Source organism: Pipistrellus hanaki (genome assembly GCF_964339955.1).
Source record: "Pipistrellus hanaki genome assembly, chromosome: 10".
NCBI lineage: Eukaryota > Metazoa > Chordata > Mammalia > Chiroptera > Vespertilionidae > Pipistrellus > Pipistrellus hanaki.
Genome location: NC_140512.1, coordinates 47877767 through 47904212, shown reverse-complemented (window position 1 = coordinate 47904212; position 26446 = coordinate 47877767). Strand labels below are relative to the sequence as shown.

Here is a 26446-nt window from a genome sequence, read left to right as displayed (position 1 = left end):
GCTGCGGCGGGCGGGCTCGGCGGCAGCAGCGGGCGCAGCGGCGGCGCGGGGAGCCGGCAGCCCTGTCCGCACGAGCCGCGGCCCTCGCCCGCCGAGGCCGCCTGGGGGCTCCGCGGGGGCGGCCTGGGGGGTCCGCAGGGCCCGCGCGGCGCCGAGTGCGCGTGGGGCCGGGCCCCGCACCCGGGCGCCGGAGCGCGGGCGCGGCGGGGCGGAGCGCCGGGCATGGAGCCGGCCCGGGAGCCCCCCGCGCGCGCCCGGCCGCCGCCCCCCGCCGCCCGCCCCGCGCCCGCGCCCGCCGCTCCCCGGCCGCGCTCGCCGGGGGAGGCGGAGGCCCGCGGCCCCGAGGGGCTGCTGCGGCGCTCCGGCTCCGGCTACGAGGGCAGCACCAGCTGGAAGGCGGCCTTGGAGGGTAAGGTGCGGCGGCCTGGTGCCCTGACCTGGGCCCGGGGCCAGGGAGGCGGGTAGGAGTCACCTTGGCTGGGGTCCCGGGACGGGTGGGAGTCTGGAATCCCGAGGATTGGCTTGGGACAGTTAGGGGACACATTTCGGGGAGAGGGGTGTCACTGGGGGACCCCCCCCCCCCCATCGTGACAGCCGTGACCCTGTCTCTGCGGCTCGCTCACTTTTTGACCTTGGAGCCCAGCCTGTTGGCTCAGGAGTGTCTGTCTGGTCCTCACCGGATGGGCATTGACTGTCTGGCCGTGGGAATGCCTTGGGCAAAGGGAGGACAGCTGTAGACCAGTGTCCAGTGAGGGGGGGGCACCTGGTGGGGACGGGCCACGTGGGGAGGGAGAGGTGAGCACCCCTGGCTGGCCAGCGGGCAGTGAGCGAGTGGAGAATGGGTTCTGAGTTCTAGAAAACTTGTGCTGGCCACTGGCGGTGTGTGCGGAGGAACCGCTGGAGCCGGCAGGACAGAGGCTCCTCACACTCCTGTCACCCGGTCCCGGGGCCGAGGGCCTGGGCCGTGTCCCCAGGGGAAGCCCAGAGTCTGGCTCACAGGCTCCCTCCTTAGGGAGGGCGCGGGGGAAAGGAGAGCGTCCTGGGTGAGTGACCCCTCACACCCGGGAGGAGAAGGAAGGGCTGCCAGACGCCAGGAGTGGCACGGTCAGGGGCCAGGTGGCCGGAGCCGGCCTGTCCCCGTGGGGAACTGGACTCATGAACACCAGGAATGGGGGGCGGGGGGAGATAGGGAAGGGTGAGGGGATGAGTCTGAGGACCGAGCCCAAGAGTTTGAACTTGGTCTGAAGGAGCCACGGAGAGTAAAGCATGGAATGAGACAGTGGGTTTGTTCTCGGAGAAGCAGTGGTGTCTCGGGGGTGGGGGTGGGGGGTTAGACCAGGGCCAGGCCAGGAGGACAGTGGGGCTGGAGGTGGGGCGGACCCCTCAGTGGCACCCGGCAGGGCAGGTGCCTGGTGGAGGAGGGGAAGGTGGGGATCCACATGTCCGTGTTTGGCCCGAAGGCTGTGAGCAGGGGATGCGGACTCCGGAGGGGAAGGCGGGTGCCTGGGTGGTGATTTGGGACAAAGGAGGCGTAGATGTTGGATCTGGGGGCCGCAGGCTGAGGGGAGCTGAGCCGGATGGAGACGGCACACCCCTCGCTCTGAAACAGCCTCCAGGTGCGCAGCATTGCTGGCTTAGCCCGTGACCCTCCCCCTCCCCGCTCCCCTCCTGCCGACCGTACTTCCTCACGTTGCTCGCTCCTCTTGCCTGTATTTCTTCATGCATTCATTTGTAGGATTTCTGCAGGGTCTGTCCCAAGTGAGCTCTGGTCGCCAGTGGGTAAGGTCACTTCAGGGTGGTGTGGTCGCCTTCCCTGCCTGGGCTGACTCTGCTTCCTCCCCCCGCTGTGGCTGGCCAACCACCTGTCAGAGAGGCAGCAAATAGCCCGGCGTCTCTCTTGAGACAGGGTCTTCCAGCCCCAGGTGCTTTACTGTCTTGGGCCCAGCCTTGTCGCCATGTCCGGGTCTGGTCCCTCCCTGGCCCGTCTCATGCTCCCCCTGGCGCTGCCTCCTCCAGCGGCTCCACCCAGCACCAGCCCCACCCTGAGGCCTGTGGTCCCTGGGGGCTCAGCCACAGGTGTTTTAGGATCTGCAGTCTGAGTCCCTGTGGGGGCCTCCCCTCTGCCAGTCCTCCGAGGGTCTCCTGGGTGTTCCCTGGGTGCCCCGTCTCCTGTCAGAGAGGGGAGCCAGGCTGGGTGCTCTCCAGGGTGCTATGTGTGGTCCCAGGGCCAGCCTTCGGTGCACTGCTCTCCCACACTGTTCACTCGGCCTCCCCTTGCACAGACACTGGTGGGTGCCCACCTCGACCAGACACGGTGCTGGCACTGGGGACACCCCTGCCCTGGCACAGTCACAGGCCTGGGGCTGGGCAGCCGGGTGGGTCTGGAGTCAGTGAACCCAAGCCCCGGGTGACCGGGCTTTTGACCTTGTGTGAGCCTCCGCTTCCTCATCGGCCAAACTGGATGGTGGTTTCTGCCTCTGGGGGCTCCACAGGCGGGGGCTGGGGGAGGGCTGTGTGCGGTGTCGCCTCTCCCCTCCTCCCTGCACGGGGCCTCCTGCAGTCCGGAAGGGGGGACTCAGTTGAAATCCTTTGACTGCTGGTCGGCGAACCCTGAGTCCTCTCCCCACCCCAGACTGGAGTCCATGTAATGGGCCCAGTCCACGGACACTGGCAGCACCCATGATGGATGAGGGCTCTGCCACTTCCGGGGGCCAAGGGTTTGGTAGCCTCTGCTTAGCCAGGCACATCTGGGAAAAAGACCGGAGACTTCTTGACCACGCGGAACACTTAGGGGACCTGTGCCCCCTTTCTCCAGGAGCTGAGCATCTGTCAGACACCCACGGCGGGCGGACACCCTGCCGCGGGCTTCCCCGTCAGCTGTCGCACTGGACCCTCCCGTCTGCCCTCGCAGGGGGCGGGGAGTGTCATGTCTGGTTCATAGAGGAGGACACCGAGGCTCAGGGAGGCCACGCGTGTGGCCCAAGGTCACGTGTCGGTGGCTCACACAGGAGCCCCCCTGGCGGGTTTGCCACGGCGCCCAGTGAAAGCTCTCACGTGGTCCCCGGAGGACCGAGCACCCTGGGCGCGGGGAGGCCGATTCCACAGAAACAAACCGAGCTCTGGGCGCAGGTCACTCCTCCTCAGGCTCCGCAGACGACCCGCCGCCTCCAGCACAGACGGGCCAAGTGAAACGGAGAGCTTCCCAGTCCCACCTTGGGGGTGGAGCCCAGGTCTTCACAACTATCCTTAGACCAGCAATTAGCTTTATAAATGGAAAGCCAGTCGGAACTTATGATCAGACCTTCTCTCCCTGTGGATGTCAGCCTTCCCTTCCACTCCCGCCCCAGGAGAGAGGCCGGGAAGGGTGGCCCGGCGCTCCGGCCTGGGTTCTGGGAAGACTGGAGGTGATCTGAGAGAGGGATGTATCTGCCTGTGGGGGTGGGGAAGGGGACGGGGGGCCCAGGACGGGGACAGAGTGATCCTGCGGATCTCAGGCCGTGGATGTGCCAGTGCTCACCAATTCTGAATTTTTAATGTTGAAAGCTCCTTGGTTATGCATACACCCACAGCTTCCTGATCCAAAACCACACATGCATTTAGCAAAGCCGCTTAAAAACTTAAAAATTACCAAACTCTACGTTGGATAGTTTTGAACTGTCATGATGATGCTCGCCAGGCTGTGGGCCTGACACTCAGACGCCCGCGGTGCGGCTCCCGGGGCTGAGGGGGTGGGGCGATGGGAGATTGGTCGGGCTTGGAAGCCAGCTTGTTTGCAGTTGTTCCTCTGACATTAGGCGAAGTCATATACATGCATAAACATCAATAAACTGCACCCCAGCACAGGCCATTGCACTGAAGGGAGGATTGCTGCGTTAGGCATTTGTTTATGGCTTGAATTGTATCCCCTCAGAGATGACTTTATTTGGAAGAATGGGCATTGCAGGTATTAGTTAAGATGTGGGCATACAGGGGTACGGTGGTCTCCTTATCCAGGGATCGGCAAACTCATTAGTCAACAGAGCCAAATATCAACAGTACAATGATTGAAATTTCTTTGAAGAGCCAAATTTTTTAAACTTAAACGTCTAACGTCACTTCTTCAAAATAGACTCTCCCAGGCCATGGTATTTTGTGGAAGAGCCACACTTAAGGGGCCAAAGAGCCACATGTGGCTCACGAGCCGCAGTTTGCCAACCATGGTCCTAATGCAATGTGACTGGTGTCTTTATACAAAGACACTCACATGAAGGTGAAGATCTGGTTGGAGGCGGCCATGTGACCAGGCGGAGAGCGGAGTGACCCGTCTGTGAGCCAAGGAACCCCGAGCTCGCCAGCACACCGCCAGAAGCTGGGGCGAAGTGAGGAAGGGCCCCCAGGTGTCAGGGGGAGCACGGCCCTGCTGACAGCTTGACTGTGGGCTTCTGGCCTCCAGAACCGAGTGACAGTCCATTCCTGGTGTTTGAAGCCTCCTGGTTCCTGGCACTTCGTCGCATCGGCCGTGGGGAGTGAGTACAGCGCTGCCTTGGATTGTCCGGCAGAGCCGTCTGTGTGGGGCAGGCTCCCGCGGGCGCTCTCTGTGTCCCCAGGGCGGGCCCAGGGCAGTTTCCAGGAGGGACGGGGCTCCCCGGTTTCCGTGATGTTGGAGACGCCCGATGCCGCTTTCCCGGAGAGCAGGTGCTCCTGAGTCCCTTTCCTGCAAACTCAGTTGAGTTTTTGGCTGACGAAGGACATCGCCACTCAGTGTAGCTCAGTCCCCTGTGTGTTCAGTGCCCGTGGGTGCAAGGCCGTGGCTCAGCCCTGTTACAGGGAGCCCAATGGCAAGTGGAACACAGTTCTTAGCCTAAGGGAGCCTGTGAGCTTATTACCATCACCATCACCACCATTACTATCACCACTGCCACCGCCACCACCATTACTATCACCACTGCCATCACCACCATCATTACTATCACCACTGCCACCATCACCTCCATCACCACCATCACAACCACAACCACCACCACCACCACCACCACCACCATCACCATTATCACCACCACCACCACCATCACCATTATCACCACCACCACCACCACCACTACCACCACCACCACCACCATCACCATCACCACCATCACCACTATCACCACCACCACCACCACCACCACTATCACCACCACCACCACCACCATCACCATTATCACCACCACTATCACCACCACCACCACTACCACCACCACCACCACCATCACCATCACCACCATCACCACTATCACCACCACCACCACCACTATCACCACCACCACCACCACCATCACCATTATCACCACCACTATCACCACCACCACCACTACCACCACCACCACCACCATCACCACCACCACCACCACCACCACCACCATTACTATCACCACTACCACCATCACCACTACCACCATCACTGCCACCACCATCACTATCACCAACACCATTACTATCAACACCATCACCATCACCACCACCACCACCACCACCATCATATCTCTTACCACTGAAGCAGAGCTTCCATACCAGACATTGTTCTACGTGCCATCATTGAATTCTTGTAAAGTTCTGAGAGGCAGATACCCCTATGAATTTTTAAAGATGAGGAAAATGAAGTAAAATAGGAGCCAAGTAACTTTGCCAAGCTGCTCAGCCATCTAGAAAGTGGCAGCGCTGGGATTTGAACCCAGGTGAGTGGGTGAGACACTCTGCTCTGCTCCTCCATGCACAGAGGGTCACGCAGCCAGTGCTAGAGAAGAGGGTGGAGAGGCAGGCTGCATACAGCACGGGGCGACAGCCGGCCAGCCATCCTGCGGTGGATCTGCCCGACAGACTGCCGTGGGGATACAGAGCAGACCCAGAAAGCCCAGCCCTGGGGGGCCGGGGAGCTTCGCCTCTCACTGAGCGGGAGCCGTCGCCTCCGGGCTCTGGTCACCTGCCAGCGTCAGCCTTGCTCACAGGAAGGACTCCAAATGCTTGCTGGGCTTTCGGGTGAAGGTGGCAGCCTGAGCACGTGCAGGCATGCCCTGTCCTTTCGGAAGCCCACTCAGAAGCAGTAACGGAGTTCTCAGAAGGCCACAAGGACCACGAGAACAGGAGAGGCCACAAGAGCATACACTTGGGAGCTAGGGAGCAACGAGCGGTACCTGACTCCACGGGCAGAGGACCCACCGAGGGACCCGGGGTGGGCGCGGTCCTCGTGGTGGTTGGAAACAGGACTACGGACATTCCTTTAGGAGGACTTAGACCCCCCGACCCCGGCCCACTCCGCACAGCTTCTCCCCAGCCCTGCAGGAGCCGAGGGCAAGCCTGGGGGAGAGGGTCTCTGGGCACCAGCACATCAGAGAACAAGCAACCAGGGTGCCGTTTACACAGCGAATGTGCAGTGCAACCTCCCAGTCTCCTTCCTCCGGGGGAGAGAGCAGAAGACCCTCTCCAGGGACCGATCCGCCCGAGAGGAAGAGGCCGAGGAGGTCAACGCAGAGCCCGGAGAGTCAGCCCAGCTCGACCAGCTGCTGTGGCCCCCTCCCCACCCCCACACAGTTACCAACCCCTCCCATGGTCTCAGGGACACCGGTGAACTCTCTAGCCCTCCTGCCTTCACCAGGAACGGATAACCAAGGCTAATAAACAGAAAAAAAACAAGCTGGAGGACACAGCGACTGCAGAGGGCGGAATAAACTTTCCCCGCCTTAGTAATGCCCTCAGACAGCTGAGAGGAAGGGTTGCAGCACTAAAATAAGAACAGGATGTTTTGCCGAAATTGGTTTGGCTCAATGGATAGAGCGTGGGCCCATGGACCGAAAGGTCCCAGGTTCGATTCCGGTCGAGGGCATGTAACGCGGTTGCGGGCACATCCCCAGTAGAGGGTGTGCAAGAGGCAGATGATCGATGTTTCTCTCTCATTGATGTTTCTAACTCTCTATCCCTCTCTCTTCCTCTCTGTAAAAAATCAATAAAATATATTAAAAAAAAAAAAAGAACAGGATGTTTTAAGAGGAATATTCAGATAACAGCAGCTCTAAGCAAAAAAGAAACAAAAAACTTTGGAGATTGAAAATCATAGAAATGAAAAAATTCAATGAAGGGTAGGAAGGGAAAGTTGAAAAAAAATCTTCCAGGAAATAGAGAAAGAAGGCAAAGAGATACTGGATAAGGGAGAGGGAGGGGAGAGAGGAACAAAACATGGGCCCAGGGTTTGTAAAGGACAACAAGAGTGAATGACGAGAAGCATGACTGTGCCTGGAGCGTCACGGCGAGCGAAACTGCTGTCAGAGGTTCTGATCCTTCTCATCATGGAGGAATCCTGGCGTACAGACCAGCACCCAGCTGTGGAGGTGCTGCTTCCAGCTATGTTCATTCGTACCTTTGGTTTTAAAAAATGACTTAAAAATAAAAAGGGGCGTTCTCCTAGGATGGCTATAATAATAAAAAAAAGGAAGCTAACAGGGTTGGCAAGGTGGTGGAGACACTAGAACACTTGTGCATTGCCGGTGGGAGAGTAATATGGCGCAGTTTCTGTGAAAACAGAGTTACCCATAACATTACCACGTGACCCAGCAATTCTGCTTCTAAGTGTTTACCCAAAAGAATGGAAACAGGGACTCAAGCAGATACTTGTATGCCGATGTTTACTGCAGCATTATTCTTTTTTTTTTTTAATCTTTTTTTTTTATTTAATATATTTTATTGATTTTGTACAGAGAGGAAGGGAGAGAGATAGTCAGAAACATCAATGAGAGAGAGTCATCGATCAGCTGCCTCTTGCACACCCCCTACTGGGGATATGCGCGCAACTAAGGTACATGCCCCTGACCGGAATCGAACCGGGGATCCTTCAGTCCCCAAGCCGAAGCTCTATCCATTGAGCCAAACCTGTTTCGGCAGCATTATTCTTAATAGACAAAAAGTGGAGACAGCCCACGTGCCAATCAAATGAATGGATAAACAAAGTGTATTTACTCATACAATAGAATATTATTCAGCCATAAAAAAGAACAAAATTCCAATACAACATGGATGCTACAACATGGATGAATCTTGAAATCATTATATAGTATTAAATAAGTCAGGCACAAAAGAACAAATACTGTATGTTTCTACTTAAATGAAATATCCAGAATAGTCAAGTTCAGAGATGGAAAGTAGGTGAGAGGTTCCTAGGCTCTGGGTGGGGGTTGGGGGGGAAGGGGGAGTTAATTGGTACAGAGTTTCTGTTTGGGGTGATGGGAATGTTTTGCAAATGGACAGTGGGGATGGTTGCACAATATTGGGTATGCAATTAATGCCACTAATTGTACACTTAAAAATGGTTAAAATGACATTTAAAAAAATATTTTATTGACTTTTTACAGAGAGGAAGGAAGAGGGATAGAGAGTTAGAAACATCGATGAGAGAGAAACATCGATCAGCTGCCTCCTGTACACCCCACACTGGGGATGTGCCCACAATCAAGGTACATGCCCTTGACCGGAATAGAACCTGGGACCCTTCAGTCCGCAGGCTGATATTCTATCCCCTGAACCAAACCATTTTTGGCATAAAATGACATTTTTTTATGTTATCTATTGGGTCGGCAACGAAGTAATTGCGGGTTTCACACATATATGGCTTCAGTTGAATTTTTAGGTTTGCAGACGTAGTACAAATGTAAAACACATTTTGTTATTTGATAGTTGGCTATTCAGCTGTTAATCAGTAAAAAAGTTTTTTGATCTGTTTTGTAGTTTTCGTTTGGCGTTCGTTGAAAAATGGAAAATCAAAAGGAACATTTTCGTCATATTTTGCTTTTTTATTTCTGCAAAGGGAAAAACGCATCGCAAGCTCATAAAAAGTTATGTGCTGTTTATGGTGACGAAGCCTTAAAAGAACGGCAGTGTCAAAATTGGTTTGCCAAATTTCGTTCTGGTGATTTTTCACTCAAAGATGAAAAACGCTCTGGTAGTCCAGTTGAAGTTGATGACGCCCTAATCAAAGCAATAATCAATTCGGACTGTCACAGTACAACACGTGAGATTGCAGAGAAGCTTCATGTATCACATACATGCATTGAAAATCACTTAAAACAACTTGGTTATGTTCAAAAACTCGATACGTGGGTTCCTCACGAACTGAAAGAATCACAGTTAACGCAACGCATTAGCAGCTGCGATTTGCTAAAGAAATGTAATGAAAATGATCCATTTTTAAAACGACTGATAACTGGCGATGAAAAATGGGTTGTTTACAACAATATCAAGTGGAAAAGATCGTGGAGCAGGCCAGGTGAACCAACTCAAACAACATCAAAAGCTGATATTCATCAAAAGAAGGTTTTGTTATCAGTTTGGTGGGATTACAAAGGAATTGTCTACTTTGAACTCTTACCACCCAACCGAACGATCAATTCTGATGTCTACATTGAACAACTAACGAAATTAAACAATGCAGTTGAAGAAAAGCGGCCTGAATTGACAAATCGAAAAGGTGTTGTATTCCATCATGACAATGCAAGGCCACACACATCTTTGGTCACTCGGCAAAAATTAATGGAGCTTGGTTGGGATGTTTTGCCACATCCACCATATAGTCCTGACCTTGCACCATCTGATTACTTTTTGTTTCGATCTTTACAAAACTCCTTGAATGGTAAAAATTTCAATAATGATGATGATGTCAAATCGTACCTGATTCAGTTTTTTGCTAATAAAAACCAGAAGTTTTTTTAACGTGGGATTATGATGCTGCCTGAAAGATGGCAAAAGGTCATTGATCAAAATGGGCAATACATTACAGAATAAAGTTATTTAGTTCCATGAAAAAATTGTCTTTGATTTTCTTTAAAAAATCCGCAATTACTTAGTTGCCGACCCAATATGTTTTATCACAATAAATAAATTTTAAAATACCCTATGTCTAAAGTCTAAAATGGTTCTTTCATTAAATATAAAAAAAAAATTTAAGAGGTAACAAAAAAAGGTGTTTTTTTTTTTTAATTGATTAAGGTATTACATATGTGTCCTTATTGCCCTCCCCCCTTTACAATTTATTTTTTTTAAGGGAGAAGCCAGAGGATCAGGAAAGGTTTTGTCAAGAAGGTAGAGGGTGTATGCTTGGCCAGTGTGGCACAGTGATTGAGTGTAGACCTATAAACCAAGAGGTCTTTGGTTCAATCCCCCCTCAGGGCACATGCCCTGGTTGTGGGCTTGATCCCCAGTAGGGGGTGTGCAGGAGGCAGCCCATCCATGTTTCCCACTGATGTTTCTTTTTCTTTCTTTCTTTTTTTAAATCTTTATTGTTCAGATTATTACAAATGTTCCTCTTCCCCCCCCCCAATTGCTCCCCTCCACCAGGTTCCCACCCCACCCTCTGCCCTTTCCCCACCCCCCATTGTCCTCATCCATAGGTGCACAGTTTTTGTTCAGGCTCTTCCCACATCCCCCTCTCCCCTTTTCCCTGAGAATCGTCAGTCCACTCCCCTTCCATACCACTGATGTTTCTATTCCTTCCTTTCCCTGGAATCAATAAAAACATATATATTTTTTGTTTTTAGAAAAAGAGGTGGAGGGTGTAGACGTGGGCAGATTTCAAGACCCAGCCTTGGGGGAGCAGACCTTTGGGAACAAAGACCCAGCCGCAGGGCAGGAGGCTGGGCTGGGCTATTTCAGTGTCTGTGTGGCTGAACGGGGACATAGAGAAACAGCAAGAAATTAAAGATTATAAAGCTCTCTTGACCTATGAAGCAGAAGGTCATAGTTCGATTTCCAGTTAGGGCACATGCTCAGGTTGCGGGCTCTATCCCCAGTCGGGGGTGAGCTGGAGGCAGCCAATTGATGATTCGATCATCATTAATGTTTCTATCTCTCCGTTTCCCTCTCCCTTCCTCTCTAAAATCAATAAAAATACATTCTTTAAAAAAAAGCTCTGCAGGCCACAGGAGGAGATCAGGTGTAGCCCCGGAGGGAGGGCGGTCACGCAGGGGACTGTGGGGTCAGGACCGTGGGGTCAGGACCGTGCTCTGGGACAGCGCCTCTCGGCCTGAGTGCGGTCAGTCACCGGAGCGCTTGTTACACCCAGATGGCGGGCCCACCCTGGGCTCCTCCCTCCGGGGACGTGGGGCTGGCGTGGCGATAGTGGCGAGTGTGTGGCCTGGAATTGAACCCTTTTTCTTCTCCTCAGACACCACCACCCGTCTCCTGCTCGGGGCCATCGCCGTCCTCCTGTTCGCCATCCTGGTGGTGATGAGCATCTTGGGTGAGCATGGATGTGGGGCGTTTATGCGGTGCAGGGTGTCCCCTCCTCAGGAGCGTGTCTAAGTAGGTCAGGAGAGCTCCCGGCGCCCCGGGAGTTCCATGGGGGACAGGGTAAATGGCAAACCGAGTGTTCGCTCCGGAGGTGACTTCAGCTTAAAAGACCTTTTCACACATCGGCTCCACACGTCCCCTTTCCTAAGCCGTGCGGGGCAAGTGGGTGCCCTGAGGACTCAGCAAACTCCGGGGGCTAAGCAGGCAGTGCTTCTTGGAGAGATGAGTTTGGGACAGGGCCTTTCAAGATCACGTTCATTCATTCATTCATTCATTCATTGACATGTGTAGAGCCTGCTGTGTGGTAGGCCCTGGGAGAAGTACTAGTGATAAAGATGTTTGTTCTCTCCCTTGTGCAAACACAGGGGTGCTCCTGCCCTGGAGGGGGGGCTTTCCACAGGGGGAGACAGGGTGCCGGGTCCTGGGGGATGAATGAGGGCCGCCCTCCCGGAGGAGAGGGAGCGGAACAGCCCGCAGGGCGGGGCCTGAGCCACGGGAGGGCGCCGTGGCTGAACGGGGAGGGAGGGAGATGACAGGCACTGTCCCTACGGACACCACCAGGGAACTTGGCTGCTTTTAATGGATTCAAGGCAACTTATGCCGTGGGACCTGGAGAGTTTGCAGAGTGGTTTGTCGTTAATCTTTGAGGAGCACCATCAAACCAGGGGTGGGCACCTCCAAATGGGGGGCAGAAATCCACTGATGACACCAGCCCTTTCCAGATCCTCGCCTGCAGGGGTGCGTGATACGCGGGGAGTTTGTGTTAGAGAAGAACCGGGCGGCCCTGGCTGGCAGCCGCTGGGGTTCTCCCAGAACAGTGGTCGGCAAACTGCGGCTTGTGAGCCTCATGTGGCTCGAGAGTCTGTTTGCCGCTCTGTTGACGAATGAGTTTGCCAACCACTGCCTTAGGCACAAACACTTAAAAAAACACACGTTTTAATAATGTACTAAGGTCTTTAACCTGAAGTCAAAACTTCTGGGTAAGGGTAATGCCTTACGCATGTGGTTGGCAAACTCATTCGTCAACAGAGCGGCAAACCGCGGCTCTTTGAGCTGCAGTTTGCAGACCACTGCCCTAGGACAGAGACTGCGAGTTAAATCGGTGCCCTGTCTGTCGGGGGCCGGGAGATGTGTAAGTGGCACGCTGTGACTTCAGTGATGGCTCCTCCCGGGGCCTGTGGGAAAGCAGCGGGAGGCAGCCGCCCCGGGGTGGGCAGTCCGAGGGGCCCGCAGCGCCCGGCAGGTGCCGTGTGGCTGGTTAGCGGTGTCCGCGTGGCGCCATCGGCCTCTCGGCTCTGTCTGGTCTCCATTGAATCAGTCACTTGTATGAAAACAAACAAAACGTGTGCTTACAGGATGTGTAGGTGGTACAATCCAGAGAGGGGTGTTTAATATGACAGGCGAGGAAAAAAAAATCAAGATTAACGTGTGTCTTTAAAAACTCAGAGGAGCCAACCCGAGCGAGAGAAACGTGGGGGAGATAAATATGAGGCCCTTCGTAGGGGCTTGAAATCGAGGTACACGTGCTCTGGCCCCCGGGGAGGCCTGACTGGGAGAGAGAGCACAGGAACACGATCAGAGCAGGGCTTAGCTCCTGTCGGCAGGGAGGTCCTGGGAGAGCCTGGCGGAGGCTCTGGGCTTCCTGCCCGGAACAGCACGCGTGTGCACACAGCCGGCTCCGCTCCTCGGCGGCCTGCAGGCCGGGCCATGCAGCGGGAAGGCCGCGTGGTGGCGGCTGTTCTGGGGACGGGGCCCATTGGGGCCCCTGTCTGCCGGGTGGCAGCGTGGTGGTGATGCGGGCACCCTGGGGTGAGCCAGGCCGGATGGAGAGGGCCTGGGGGAGAGGCCGTGTCTGAGAGGGAGGCTGCTGTCCTTCAAGTGGGTGCTGGACGGACCCCGGGCCAGCAGGTCTAGGTCCCAGGAGGGCAGGCTGGGACTCAGAGCTTCCGGCCATCAGTGGTGGAAGGGCTGCCTTGTGAGCCAATGGGGCCTGGCCAGGGCCCCCTGAGCCTGCAGGGGGTGTCACCCAGGCTGGGGAGAGGACACGTCCCGTGGCCTCCAAGTCCGTCCCGAACCTGAGTTCCCAGGGTTCCATGCCTTGAAGAGAGAGGAGAGAGTGGAGGTCTTAACCCAGGAGCTAACCTGTCATGTCCCTCCCGCCCCCCCCCCCCCCCCCCCCGTCCCTCAGACCTCCCAGATTCCTCTTCCTGCTGCCCTTAGCCACCCACCCGCTCCCTCCCGGCGCTGTGAGGTGTCGGTGAGGGCACCCACGTGGGGCCGGGGGAGGGAGCCCGGGGGCAGCGTGGGTTCTTGCTGAAATGCTGACCCCTCTCTCCCGCAGCTTCCAAGGGCTGCATCAAGTGTGAGGCGCCCTGCCCGGAGGACTGGCTGCTCTACGGCAGGAAGTGCTACTTCTTCTCCGAGGAGCCGAGGGACTGGAACACGGGCCGGCAGTACTGCCACTCCCACGAGGCGGCGCTGGCCGTGATTCAGAGCCCCAAGGAGCTGGTGAGTGCTGGGCAGTGTCCCCCGGCCCCTCGGTCTGCAGGCCCAGGGGGCGAGTCCACTGCTCTGGCCAGGGCCAGCTGTGTCACCGCAGGCTGGGTCGCTGCGCTCAGCTCGGTATTGTAACGTGAGAATTACGGCGACCAGTGCACCTGAGAAATCACATCCCTCTCCTAGCCCAGTGGTCGGCAAACTCATTAGTCAACAGAGCCAAATACCCACAGTAACAACGATTGAAATTTATTTATTTTTTAAAAACAAATTTTATTGATTTTTCACAGAGAGGAAGGGAGAGGGATAGAGAGCTAGAAACATCGATGAGAGAGAAACATTGATCAGCTGCCTCCTGCACACCCCCTACTGGCAATGTGCCCGCAACCAAGGTATATGCCCTTGACCGGAATCGAACCTGGGACCTTTCAGTCCGCAGACCAACGCTCTATCCACTGAGCCAAACTGGTTTCGGCTGAAATTTGAGAGCCAAATTTTAAAAACTTCTAATGCCACTTCTTCAAAATAGACACCCAGGCCGAAAACTGACTTCTGTTTCAATTGCACCATATATACACACCTGCATGTGGTACAATAGTTTGTGGAAGAGCCACACTCAAGGGGCCAAAGAGCCACATGTGGCTCTCGAGCTGCAGTTTGCCAACCACTGTCCTAGTCCAACTGGGACAGGAGCTCTTGTGTCACCTCCAAAACGGTTCTGTCCACAGACACGGGGGAGAAATGGTGTCTGTTGGCTGTGTGGGATGTGGGTGCAGTGGTGTGGGTGCAGGGGTGTGGGATGTGGGTGCAGGGGTGGCTGTGTGGCAGTTGGTGCAGGGGTGTGGGGGTGAGAAAGGCGGAGAACCTGACAATCCCTTGTTTGTCTCTGGTGCTCAGGATAAGAGCCCTTCTTCAGAGAGGCCAGAGGTGTAGGTAGAGGGACAGCCGTCCTGCGCGCTGAGGGTTGTTCCAGGCTTCCTGTGCGTCAGGGAGCTGGCATGGGCTGCTGAGCAGGGCACCGACTGTGTGCCAGGGTTCCTGGGCCAGGCAGGCCCAGAGCCGGGCCCCCCAGGCAGCTGCTGGGCAGTCGGTGTGCGTGCAGGGCACTCTGACCCTGGGCCTCACTCCTGAGGTGCAGCGAGGCGCCCCTCCCGGTGTCTGTAGATCTTGGGGGCCCTAAGCAGGCAGGAGACCAGTCTGACCAGCCTTCCTCTCTGCTCGCTGCAGGAATTTATGTTCAAGTTCACAAGGAGGGAGCCCTGGATCGGCCTTCGCAGAGTCGGGGACGAGTTCCACTGGGTTAACGGGGAGCCCTTTGACCCCGACGCGTGAGCTGAGGCTTCGTCCCCGTCCTCCGCCCCAGCTTACCCGGGCCTCACACCCGTCCTCCGCCCCAGCTTAGCCCGGGGCCTCTCCCCCCACCTCCGAGGGCCGGGAGCGGTGCTGGGAGAGCTCCCCGGGGCTCCGCGGTGTGACGGCCCTCACCACATCGCTTCCCTTTGTTCCCCGCCCGTGAGATTACGTGGGGCGGTGCCCGGCAAACCACGGCTCTCGAGCCACCTGCGGCTCTTTGGCCCCTTGAGTGTGGCTCTTCCACAAAATACCATGTGCGGGCGTGCACGGACAGTGCCATTGACACTTTGTGGCCCGGGCGCAGAAGTCGGTTTTCAGTTGGCCAGTCTATTTGGAAGAAGTGGCGTTAGAACACTCAAAGGGCCAAAGAGCCGCAGTTTGCCCACCACGGGCCTGGGGAGCTGGCTGCTCCAGCGAGCCTCCTGTGCCGCCCTGTGCCCCCTCGTCTGTCAGGGCTGTCTGCACGGCTCAGCCCAGGGGAGGGAGAGGGGGTCCGTGCCTGGAGGTCCCTGTGTGTGACACACAGCTGGCCACAGGGAGGGGCGAGGGGGCAGCCACACATCACCCAGCGCTGACCCTGCAGGCACTGTGAGCGGGAGAGACCCCCTGGGTGTGCGCGGTGTGTGATCTGTGAGACCACGTGTGGGAGTGAGTGAGGGCGGGGGAGGACCAGGCACCGGGGCAGTGGTCACAGGCGGTGGGGTGTACGTTGGGGCAGTGAGGTGGGGACAAGTGTGGGGGGCGGTCTAGGTTAGACAAGGGCAGGGAATGACCCCGGCTTTCAGTCCAGACCTTGTGGCTGGAGGAACAGGCCACGAGGAGGTGGGGGACCCCAGCCCCCTTCCCACGGAGGCCGAGGGAGGCCCCCTCCGTCCCAGCGGCCTCCAGCGGCAAGCAGCCGGTTACCAGCTCTCCCGTCCCCTCTGCATTGCTGCGCCTGCCTCTCCTCTCCTCTCCCTTTTCCCGCTCCCATCGCAGATCAGCTCTTAGCGCTGCTGGGAAGTCCTGCACTTTCTGTCCCCTTAGCCCCTTCTGGAGGCTCCTGCTCCCAGAGGCAGGGAGAGCCCTGGGATGGGTCCCCACATGCGACCACCTGGCAGCCATGGGCCGTTTCCCTGACGCCGAGGTGGTCCTGCCCCCACACTCCCTCTCGGGGTCATTCTGATGCCGACGCTCATGGGACCCCAGCTCCAGGCTGGGCAGGGGCTCAGATCGGGGTGAAGGGCGGATTTCAGGCGAGGAGAGCCCTCCGCTCAGGCCCTGAGTGACGTCCGGTTCCTGGGCAGCAGCCCCGGTGTGGAGCATGGGTGGGATCAGGGTCCCCCCTAACCTGAGCCCTTTCAGTCCATCCTCTCCCCCCGCTCCTCTGTGTGGACACTGTGCCAGGGACCCCTGCTCGGGAGCTGGCCTGGGGGCCGGGGTCAGAGGGGCGTCTGTGTGTGTGTGTGTGGAGGGGTGTGGAGGGGGTCGGGAGCCCGTTCGGAGGCCGGGGGCTGGCTGTCCGGGGAGGTGGTCGGAGGCGGGCGGACACCACAGGCTGAGCGCGGTCTCTCTCCCGGCCACAGGTTCGCCATCGCGGGCCTGGGGGAGTGCGTCTTCGTGGAGCCCACCAGGCTGGTGTCCACGGAGTGCCTGATGACCCGGCCCTGGGTGTGCAGCAAGACGGCCTACACGTGAGGTGGGTCAGGCGCCCGCCCGCCGCCCTGGGCTCCGCCCAGGCCCCCGAGTCCTGTCTCCTTGGCCCCGGGCAGGCCTGTGGCTCAGCAGCTGAATCCCATGCGCTCAGCACAAGCACAGCACCCAACAAGGCCCCCCCCCCCCCCACTCCCCTTCCCACCCTGCCCCATCCTGGAACGTCCCTTCCTCCTCCTTCCGCCCTGGCCCTGCTGTCGGCACACACAGCGCACCTGTCGTTCCGCCTCCCCCATCATTTCTCTCGGGGAGGCAGGGCTCCCCTGGCCTGGGTCTGCACACCCGCCCTCCTTGCCTGGTCTGGGCGCTGCCCGCAGGCCCCGCTGTGGCATCTCCGGTGGAATAAAGAGGTGACAGCATCCAGAGGAGTCGCCGCCGTTTGCTCCAGGCTCGGGGAGGGCAGAGGGCGCGGCTCTGGGTGTCGCGGGAGGGGCCACGCCAAGCCCACTGGACCTGGCTGGGCAGGTGGCAGTGCGGGACCTGAGGGCAGAACCAGGGGGGCCTCAGGGCACCGCTCACCTGTGCAGCCCCAGCTCCTCCGGCTCCTCATGACCATTCAGCTCAGCGTGAGGAGCCTTATTCACACCCACCAGGCGCCAGACACCACGCCAGGCATGGGGATCAACAGCTTTCTCCCCCAGGGAGCACACTGGGAGCAGAGGAAACGGCTTGGAAAGTTCCAGAATGTCCTGGAACTCGGCCCAGGGAGGGTTTATGCTGCCTCAGGGGAGGATTGGCCACGGGCTCGAGATGATGTTTGTGTTGGGCCTGATAGTTTGTGCAGGTCTGTGGCTCTTTGGTCTGCCTGGGGTGGGGGTGAGGGGTCCACCAGGGCCCCCCCACCCTGTCCACACCCCCCTCCCCCAGGGCAGAGCAGCTGGCCGTGGGGCCCAGGCTGCCCCATCCTCCGCTGGGTGCCCTGGGCACGCCACGTGGGCGGTCTGCCTGGGAGCTGCTGTGGGAACTGGGTCCCGGCCCATTTTCAGGAAATAGCTCAGGAACCAGGTCCAGCCAGCCCCGCTCCGCCTGGCCTCACTGCGGGGTTTCAGACAGCACTGCAGCCTCTTACATGCTTTCTAGATTTCTAGTGAAACATGGGCATTCTGGGGTTCTGCATCTTGTCATTATTGGGGAGCCCGAGGGGGCTGGGTGTACGATCACGAGGTTAGGGGGATTCAGGGTGGGGGGGGGGCCTGTGGGGTGGCACCTGCGGGGAGTGTTGAGGGGCTGCAGGCTGAGGACTGGCCAGCTGCTCCTGCTGGGGGCAGGGTGTCCTCTCACCTGTGCTCAGCCGGGCTCAGGTCCGGGGTCTCAGTGTCCTCCCCTCAAAGACAGCGAGGCTCACAAGCCTGGAGGGGAGAGATCAACCAAGAGGCTTGTGTGCATGCATATGAGCATAACCAATGGACACAGACAACAGGGGGTGAGGGTGAGGGCAGGATTGGGGGGCCAATGGGGAGATAAACACACTTATAATACCTTAGTCAATCAAAAAAAGTCCCTTCCCCCCAAAAAGCCTAGTGGCTTGCTTTCCACGCGGCACTGCATTTAATTCTCACAGAAACGCCCGGAGGCAGGCAGTGCCACAGGGACAGAGCTATAACCTGGCCGGCCCACGGCCCGGAGGACGGAGCAGGGGCCGAGTGCTCTGTCCTGGCCTGGGGTTCGGGCGGAGGAACAGCAGCAGGAGGGCGGGAAGGAGGCCGTGTGACGGGCGGTGAACCCTTGCGATTGGACTCGGCAAGGCCTGCTCCAGCTGTGGTGACAGGCCTCTCCTGACCTCGGGTTTGCCGGGACCACAGGACAGTTCCCATCAGTTCAGCGAAAGGAGCCCTGACTCCCGGTCACCAGTTTTCCTATCTGGTTCCTGCGGGGGGGGAGGACACACAAGCCAGAAACAAAACACTAGCCGAAACCGGTTTGGCTCAGTGGATAGAGTGTCAACCTGTGGACTGAAAGGTCGCGGGTTCGATTCCGGTCAAGGGCATGTACCTTGGTTGTGGGCACATCCTCAGTAGCAGGTGTGCAAGAGGCAGCTGATCGATGCTTCTCTCCCATCGATGTTCCTAACTCTCTATCCCTGTCTCTTGCTAAGTGTAAAAAAATCAATAAAATATATTAAAACAAACAAACAAACAAAAACTGGCCTGGCCTATCTTCAGAAATACAGACCACCAGCCCAGTGTCCTGACTCCCTCGTGGGCCGAGTCCACTGGGTTTGCTGGGCTGCGGAGCCGGGTGCCGTGCTCCCGGCGGCCACAGGGGGGAAGCACCGAGTAAGCTTAGCTCGCAGCCCCTCCTTCCTTGGCCCATTTGAACCCAAAGCCCAGTCCCTTGGAGCCGGCAGGGCGCCTGGGGAAGGCTGGAGCACGCAGACGGACCGCCCTTGTGAAGATGGGGTGACAGGGAGGCCTTTTTAAGGAGGACACACTGGGGTGGGAGCGTTGGGTGCTGTGCTGAGTTACTAGTGTTTGCTTAGTGCATCCTCACCCTGCAAGGTCGGCACCATCCGCCCGAGGAGCCGGCTCGGAGGTGAAGGATGTGCTCATGTGCACAGCTCGGGGGTGAGGGGGGGGCTTTGAACCCAGACCGTCCCCATAGGGCTCTTGGGGAGACACTTGTCTGGCATGAGCGTCCCCACCCAGCCGGCTGGCTCCGAGGAGGGAGGGCGTGTCCCTGTGAGACCGCCATGGAGAAGGGGCGCCCGGGAAGATGTCCAGCCTGCACAGCAGGGGTTGCCAGTAACGACTCCGTCTCTCCCCCAGGGCCCAGCGCCAGCCTCCCCGCGGGCCTGCCGGCCGGACAGCCCAGCCGGGAGCGACCCGCCCTCTCCCCAGCACCTCCAGCTCTTAACACAGCCTCTCACAGGCGCCCGCCACCCTGCCTCCCTGACGTGTCTTCCTGTCACCGACCGCCCCCGCACCTCCTAACCCCCGGGGAGCGGCCTCCTGATGTGCAGACACGCACTCGGAAGGCTGCACACGACAGTGCACACGGCATCGCCGTCTCCGCGGCGGAGAGCGGGCCATCCGCAGACTCGTGTTTGACCTCGTGGGCGTGGCTAGAGGCACAGCAGAGGGGGACTCTCGGGTTTGTTCTGCTTCAGTTAAATATGCTCCTGCACACGCTTCTGGGCTGGGTGGGGGTGGCCGGAAGTACAGGGGCCCTGAGGGAGGGCTGCCTCGGTCTCCAAAACGCCCTTTGCATCGTTCACGCAGCCTGATTCACGGCTGCGGGCGGGCCCGGGCTCGGAGTGACCATCGGGAGGGGGTGGCTGCTGGAGGTTCCTGTGGCCCCTGGGATATATAGCCTTAACATCCCTGCTGCTGACTGACAGCCGAGACCCGGTTTCCAGAAATGGCCGCTGCCTGCTGCGTGCGAGCCGCAGGGGAGGAGGCGGGGAGGGAGTCACCTGCCGCTCCCCTGCCTGCTCTGTAGCCGCTCCCGGCTCGGAGAGTGAGACCGAAAGGGGCATCCAGGAAGGCTCCCCATCCGAGATCCCGCCTCTCCGCCAAGGCGGCGGGGAGGGGACACACACTGGGCCTGGCTCCAAAGACCTGCCTGGGCCGGTCGGGGGCCAGCCCTTTCCAACAAGCAGTCCTGGAGTTCAGGCCGCTGTGCGGAACCTCTCTGACCCCAGCTTCACCCCTGTCACCTAGAACCATACCCGCCCTGCCTCCCCAACAGGGTTTTGAGAACCTTAGATGTTAGAATTCCAGGGGTTGGAAATGGACGAACCCATTCTTACTATCCGTGAGGCCCAGAGAGGTCGAGTGACATGCCCAGGGTCACACAGCTAGGGGCAGGGCCGGAACTGGCCTCGCGGCACTCCCGTTTCCTGTTTGTTCTCTCATCACTGCATGTGTCCTGCTTTTTGTGTATTTGTTGAACCCCCCGTGTGGGAATTAAGCTCCTAGAGGGCAGGGGTCCCCTCGCACACTTTTCTTTCTCTGGCGCCTGGTACATGCAGAAGGTGCTCAATAAATGTGTGTGGAACTAAACTGATCTTGGCTTCCAGTTCTCTTTCCTCTACACCAGGGTGGGGGACATCCCGCCCTCGGCCGTATGAGACCCAGGAATCCTGGTCCGGCCTGCCCAGGCGTGAGGGGTGAGCTGGCTGTTTGACCATTCACGGCAGGCTGATTTTTAAGCTGTGTGATAACTCTGTGGCCGGTGGAGGATGTTATGAGTATCCACGTGGCCCTGGGCTGAAGAAAGATTCCCCACCCCTGCTCTATGCCATGCTGCCTCTGGCCCTGGAACCTGCATTTCCCGTCCAGCTGCCCACAAACTAGGAAAACTTTCCGATGTTTTTAAGAAAAAAAAAAACAAGCAAGATACTCACCCGCCTTGTGACATCCATTCTGGACCTTGGTCTAGAGCACAGGACCCATTTGAGCGAATACATACAAGTCTAAGACACAATTGGAATAACAATAACAATTACCACTAATTACGAGTGAGAGCTTGTTAGGGCCAGACAGGGTGCTATGCAGTTCACACAGGAAGTGCTCCCTCGCTCAGCACAGTGCCTGGTCCACCGTAAGTGCTTAATAACAAACCACACTCTCGGAGGCTTTCTCTCCCATCTACACAGATTCTGCAGGTTCTGCCTCGGCTCCGGAGACCTGCCGGCCACATTGCCCTCGCATGTCAGGATGCTTTCCTCCTAACCCTCCAATCACGGTGAGGGGGAGAGCCTGCAGAAGCACACATGGCTTCCCACATGCTCCCACCTGGAAACGCCTGGGACTCCTGAAACCTTTCCCTGATTAAAGGAAAAGCTTGAACACCTAACTTCAAAAAGACCGAGAAATGCAATCCTTCCATGTGCCGGAAAGAAAACACAGTGAGCCCTGACTGGTTTGGCTCAGTGGATGGAGCGTCGGCCTGCGGGCTTGTGGGGGGGGGGGTGTCCCAGGTTCGATTCTGGTCAAGGGCATGTACCTTGGTTTCGGGCATATCCCCAGTGGGAGGTGGGCAGGAGGCAGCTGGTGGATGTTTCTCTCTCTCTCGATGTTTCTGACTCTCTATCCCTCTCCCTTCCTCTCTGTAAAAAAATCAATAAAATATATTAAAAAAGAAAAAGAAAAAATCACAGTGACAAGGCTTGTTGCCAGGCAGACCGCTCTGTGACACCCCCACCACATTCTGTGGGACCCTCTCCATTCAAAGCCCCGGACGGAGCGAAGCTGCTCCCATCGCTAACCTGCACTAGTCAGGCTACAGGAGAATAAGACCTTTATTTTGGTAAACCTCTGCAATTTGGGCATTGTTCTAGAACAAGCATGTCAAACTCAAAGGCTAATATGAGCAAGATAAGTTTATGTGGGCTGCAAAAACAAGGCTTCAATTTTCATAGAAATGTAGGTATATTTTGATAGAGACATACTGAATACAAAGAGCTGAAATAAATGAGTCATCTCACTAATAAAAGAGAAAGATGCCAATTGATCATACCTTTGCGGTGCCCACCAGCCAATCAGAAGTGAGTATGCAAATCAACCGAACAAAGATGATGGGTTAATTTGCATACACAGGTGCCTAGCAGCCGGGGGTGGGATGTTTTTGTTGCTGCCAGGCATTCTGCACCAGCCCAGCCCTCCGAGCCCTTTGGCAGTGTGGGAAGGCGGGAAGGTGGCTCCAGGTGGAGCAAAGGCAGTGCTGGCAGCCAGGGGAAGGAAGGCCTTCCTGCACAAATCTTTGTGTATCGGGCCTCTAGTTGTTAACATAAAATAATAGAACATTTTAATAAAAATATTTGTTTCTTGAACATTAACTTACCAGACACTGCATAACTACACAAATTAATAAGTGTTATGCAAAAAAACCTCTATTTTTCTTGGTCTCCGAAAGCAAAATATTTTCTGTTGTGCCAAACAAGTCAGTACAAGACTAATGACATGGCAATCAGCTGCTAAAATACTTGCTGCTAGTATTAGTGGAGAGAAATGTGTATAATGCATGTAAGGGAAATGAATGCAACATGATTATAGTAATCATTAGCAAATGTTGTAGTTTGTTATTAATAATTATGTAGAACAGGATATTGTAAAAATCAAGTTAGAAAATTTTTATTAAAATGTTTTACATACCGTTCGTTATATTGGCTGGGCTGCAAAAATATTCATTGTGGGCTGCATGCGGCCCGAGGGCCACAAGTTTGACTTACTTGTTCTAGAAACTAGCATACTGATACCCTACTCAACCTACATGAAAGATGATGATAATAGCCGGGACCAGTTTGGCTCAGTGGATAGAGCGTTGGATTGCGGACTGAAAGGTCCCGGGTTCGATTCCGGTCAAGGCCTTGTACCTTGGTTGTGGGCACATCCCCAGTAAAGGGGGTGCAAGAGGCAGCTGACCGATGATTCTCTCTCATCGATGTTTCTAACTCTCTATCCCTCTCTCTTCCTCTCTGTGAAAAATCAATAAAATATATTTTTAAAAAATGATAATAAGATAAGCTACTTGCAATAATAAACAATCCTAACATTTCAATGGCTTAAATATAATTGAAAGATTTCTCTCTTGCCAAAACCAGTTTGGCTCAGTGGATAGAGCATCAGCCTGCGGACTCAGGAGGCAGCTGGTTGATGTTTCTCTCTCCTCGATGTTTCTAACTTTCTATCCCTTTCCCTTCCTCTCTGTAAAAAATCAATAAAACATATTTTAAAAAAAAGATTTATCTCTTGCTCTTTCATGGTTTTATCCAGCGTGGTTTTGCTAGGGGACAGCCACCTGGGCTTCTGCCATCTGGTGGCCCCTCTGCTCTCTGGGCTCTCAAGAGTCCTTCAGACCTTCCACATCTGGCTAGAAACGGAGGGACGAGAGTGTGGATAAGTGACTGAGAGCTTTTTTAGGGGTCAGCTCTGGCCATAGAATTATCTGCAAAGAAATCTAGGAAATATAAATCTCTGTGTCTAGAGTAGGGGTGTGGAACTCAATCAGAGAAGGGGCCAAAATCTAAAATCCAGCCTAAATCGCGGGCCGAATGGTTTACTGAACAGTCATAAACTGACAATGTCATAAACTGACAGCGGAGTGCAGTGATGACAGCGCAGTGCGGGCCACATTGCAAGGCCTGGCGGGCTGGATTTGGCCCGCGGGCCTTGTGTTTGACACATGTGGTCTAGAGGAAAGGACTGGGGAATGTCCAGTCTTCTGCATGTAATTGTATCCCCATTACACAGATAAGAAAGCTGAGGTGTGCCGAAACCGGTTTGGCTCAGTGGATAGGGCGTCGGTCTGCGGGCTGAAAGGTCCCAGGTTCAATTCCGGTCAAGGGCATGTACATTGGTTGCAGGCACATCCCCGATAGGGGGTGTGCAGAAGGCAGCTGATCAATGTCTCTCTCATCGATGTTTCTTTTTTTTTTTTTTTTTTTTTTTTTTTAAATATATTTTATTGATTTTATACAGAGCGGAAGGGAGGGAGATAGAGAGTTAGAAACATCAATGAGAGAGAGTCATTGATCAGCTGCCTCTTGCACACCCCCTACCGGGGATATGCCCGCAACCAAGGTACATGCCCTTGACCGGAATCGAACCCGGGACCCTTCAGTCCCCAAGCCGACGCTCTATCCATTGAGCCAAACCGGTCCCGGCTCTCATCGATGTTTCTAACTCTCTGTCCCTCTTCCTTCCTTTCTGTAAAGGATCAATAAAATATATTTAAAAAAAAAAAAAAAAGAAAAGAAAAAAAAAGAAAGCTGAGGCTTGAGAGGTTAAGCGATTTCCCAGCTTTCTCAGCTCAGTTCCTGGGACTGACTCAGAACACCCTTCCTTCATGGCCCACTCGCATTTCCTGGCCACTGAACCGCCTCCTCTCCTAGCGCTTCCCTCGCTCAGCACCGCCTCTCCCGCTCAGGAGGGCCTCCTCCAAGCATCCCCTTTTCCTCTGGCCCTGGCCCTTCATCTACGATGGCAAAATTGTTCTCTTCCGAGCAACCCCATCCATGGGCTTAGTCTGTAGCGGATAAAGGTCCTCAGAGAGCCGGTGTAATACAACGTAGGAAGACATCTAAACAGGACGTAAGGAGACTTGAACGTAGACGTCTAGTGGTTTCTTTCCCAGGTGCCTGGCCAGAGCCATTTGGAAGTGCCGCTGATGGCGGTGTCTCAGGAGGAGGGACTAGATCCCTCCTACAGATCAGCACCTAACCGTGGAAGTACCTCCTCTCACGTTCGGAAGCATGCCTGGCTCCCAGGTCTGTCTGTCTCTTCCCTACAGAGTGAGGACCCGGGGTGTTGCTGGACCCTGCCATGTCACACCCTCACAGAGAGCCAGCCGTGTAAGGGAAGCCGAGGAGGAAGTCAGTCTCACAAGAGGGCATTTACAGGCCTGAGCTGGCTCCGGGCGGGGAGAGCACCGTCCAATCGCTGGGGGCCTCCTGGGGGCGCCTGGCTCAGCCGGGAAATAGGCCTGATGGACCCAGGAGTCTGCTTCCTGGTCTCTAGGAAGAGTAACTAGGACAACCTAAGCCTTGTCACCCAGGATCAGCTATGCTCCAGGGAGCACATTGAAGGCAGTGAGTTTTTCACTTTAGATTTATTATTATTATTTTAAAAATATATTTTATTGATTTTTTACAGAGAGGAAGGTAGATAGTTAGAAACAGATGAGAGAGAAACATCGATCAGCTGCCTCCTGCACACCCACTGGGGATATGCCCGCAACCAAGGTACATGCCTTAACCTGGGACCCTTCAGTCCACAGGCTGATGCTCTATCCACTGAGCCAAACTGGTTTCGGCTATTATTTTATTGATTTTAGGGAGGAAGGGAGAGGGAAAGAGAAACATCATTGATGAGAAAGAATCATCAGTTGGCTGCCTCCTGCACGCCCCTTATTGGGGATGGAGCCAGCAACCCAGGCATGTGCCCTGATCGGGGAATCGAACCCTGACCTCCTGGTTCATAGGTTGACGCTCAACCACTGAGCCACGCCGGCTGGGGTCATTTTAGATTTAAATCAGTTTCCAAAGTCACGAGACCCTTCCGCACAGCTGCCCTGCATGCCCAGGCGTCCTCTCCTCTCTCCGCTCCCGTGGCTGTGACCCCGGACACACGCATCGTGTGAGGAGCAGTGTGACAGAGAGTTCTGTCCAAGTTTTTTGCCTGGATTTTTATGGAACTTGAACTTGGCTCAACCGAGTTTAACCCACGTTCGAGTATTGTCTGTGTTTTGGGTTCCATTGGTTTCACCTGCGTTCTGGGAGACACATTGTGGAGAGGGAACGAGGGTTGATTGGGGCATGAAAATGGGCTGAGTAATTTGTCCACTTATCCAAATGTTTACTGACCACCCGCTCTGCCTGGCGTCCCAGACGCCCCAGAGAGAGGGGGAAGCGAAAGCCTTCCGGGGAGGGTTTTGTGCTTTTGTGGGGGAAGGAAATCGGCAGAGAAGCCCGACAGTGCGGTAAATGACAATTACACGGGAGTGGGAGGAGGGGAAGGAGGATGTAGACAAAGAGCACCTACCTCATCGGGAGCCCGAGGGCAGCCTTCCCGGAGATGATGCAGCTGGTTCTCCAAGGGCACCGGGTCCGAGACGGGGAGCGGAGGCTACACAGGGTGCGCTCGGGCGCGGGGCCTCCTTCCTGAGGCCGAGGGAGAGC

The 26446-nt window shown here is 56.0% G+C and overlaps 1 protein-coding gene across 2 annotated transcripts; it reads left to right on the top strand.

Moving 5' to 3' along the window:
- Window positions 1-21096, top strand: CLEC2L (C-type lectin domain family 2 member L). Of its 2 annotated transcripts, XM_084896791.1 has the most exons (6): window positions 1-409; window positions 11162-11236; window positions 13628-13794; window positions 15010-15110; window positions 16701-16813; window positions 19593-21090. In XM_084896791.1, the coding sequence occupies exons 1-5, from the start codon at window positions 223-225 to the stop codon at window positions 16810-16812; spliced, it is 642 nt and encodes a 213-aa protein (XP_084752917.1). In that variant the 5' UTR covers window positions 1-222; the 3' UTR covers window position 16813; window positions 19593-21090. The 2 variants fall into 2 exon arrangements, with proteins under 2 accessions (XP_084752917.1, XP_084752918.1); XM_084896792.1 differs by lacking the exon at window positions 15010-15110 and having other exon boundaries at window positions 19593-21096.
- The last annotated feature ends 5350 nt before the right edge of the window (window positions 21097-26446 follow it).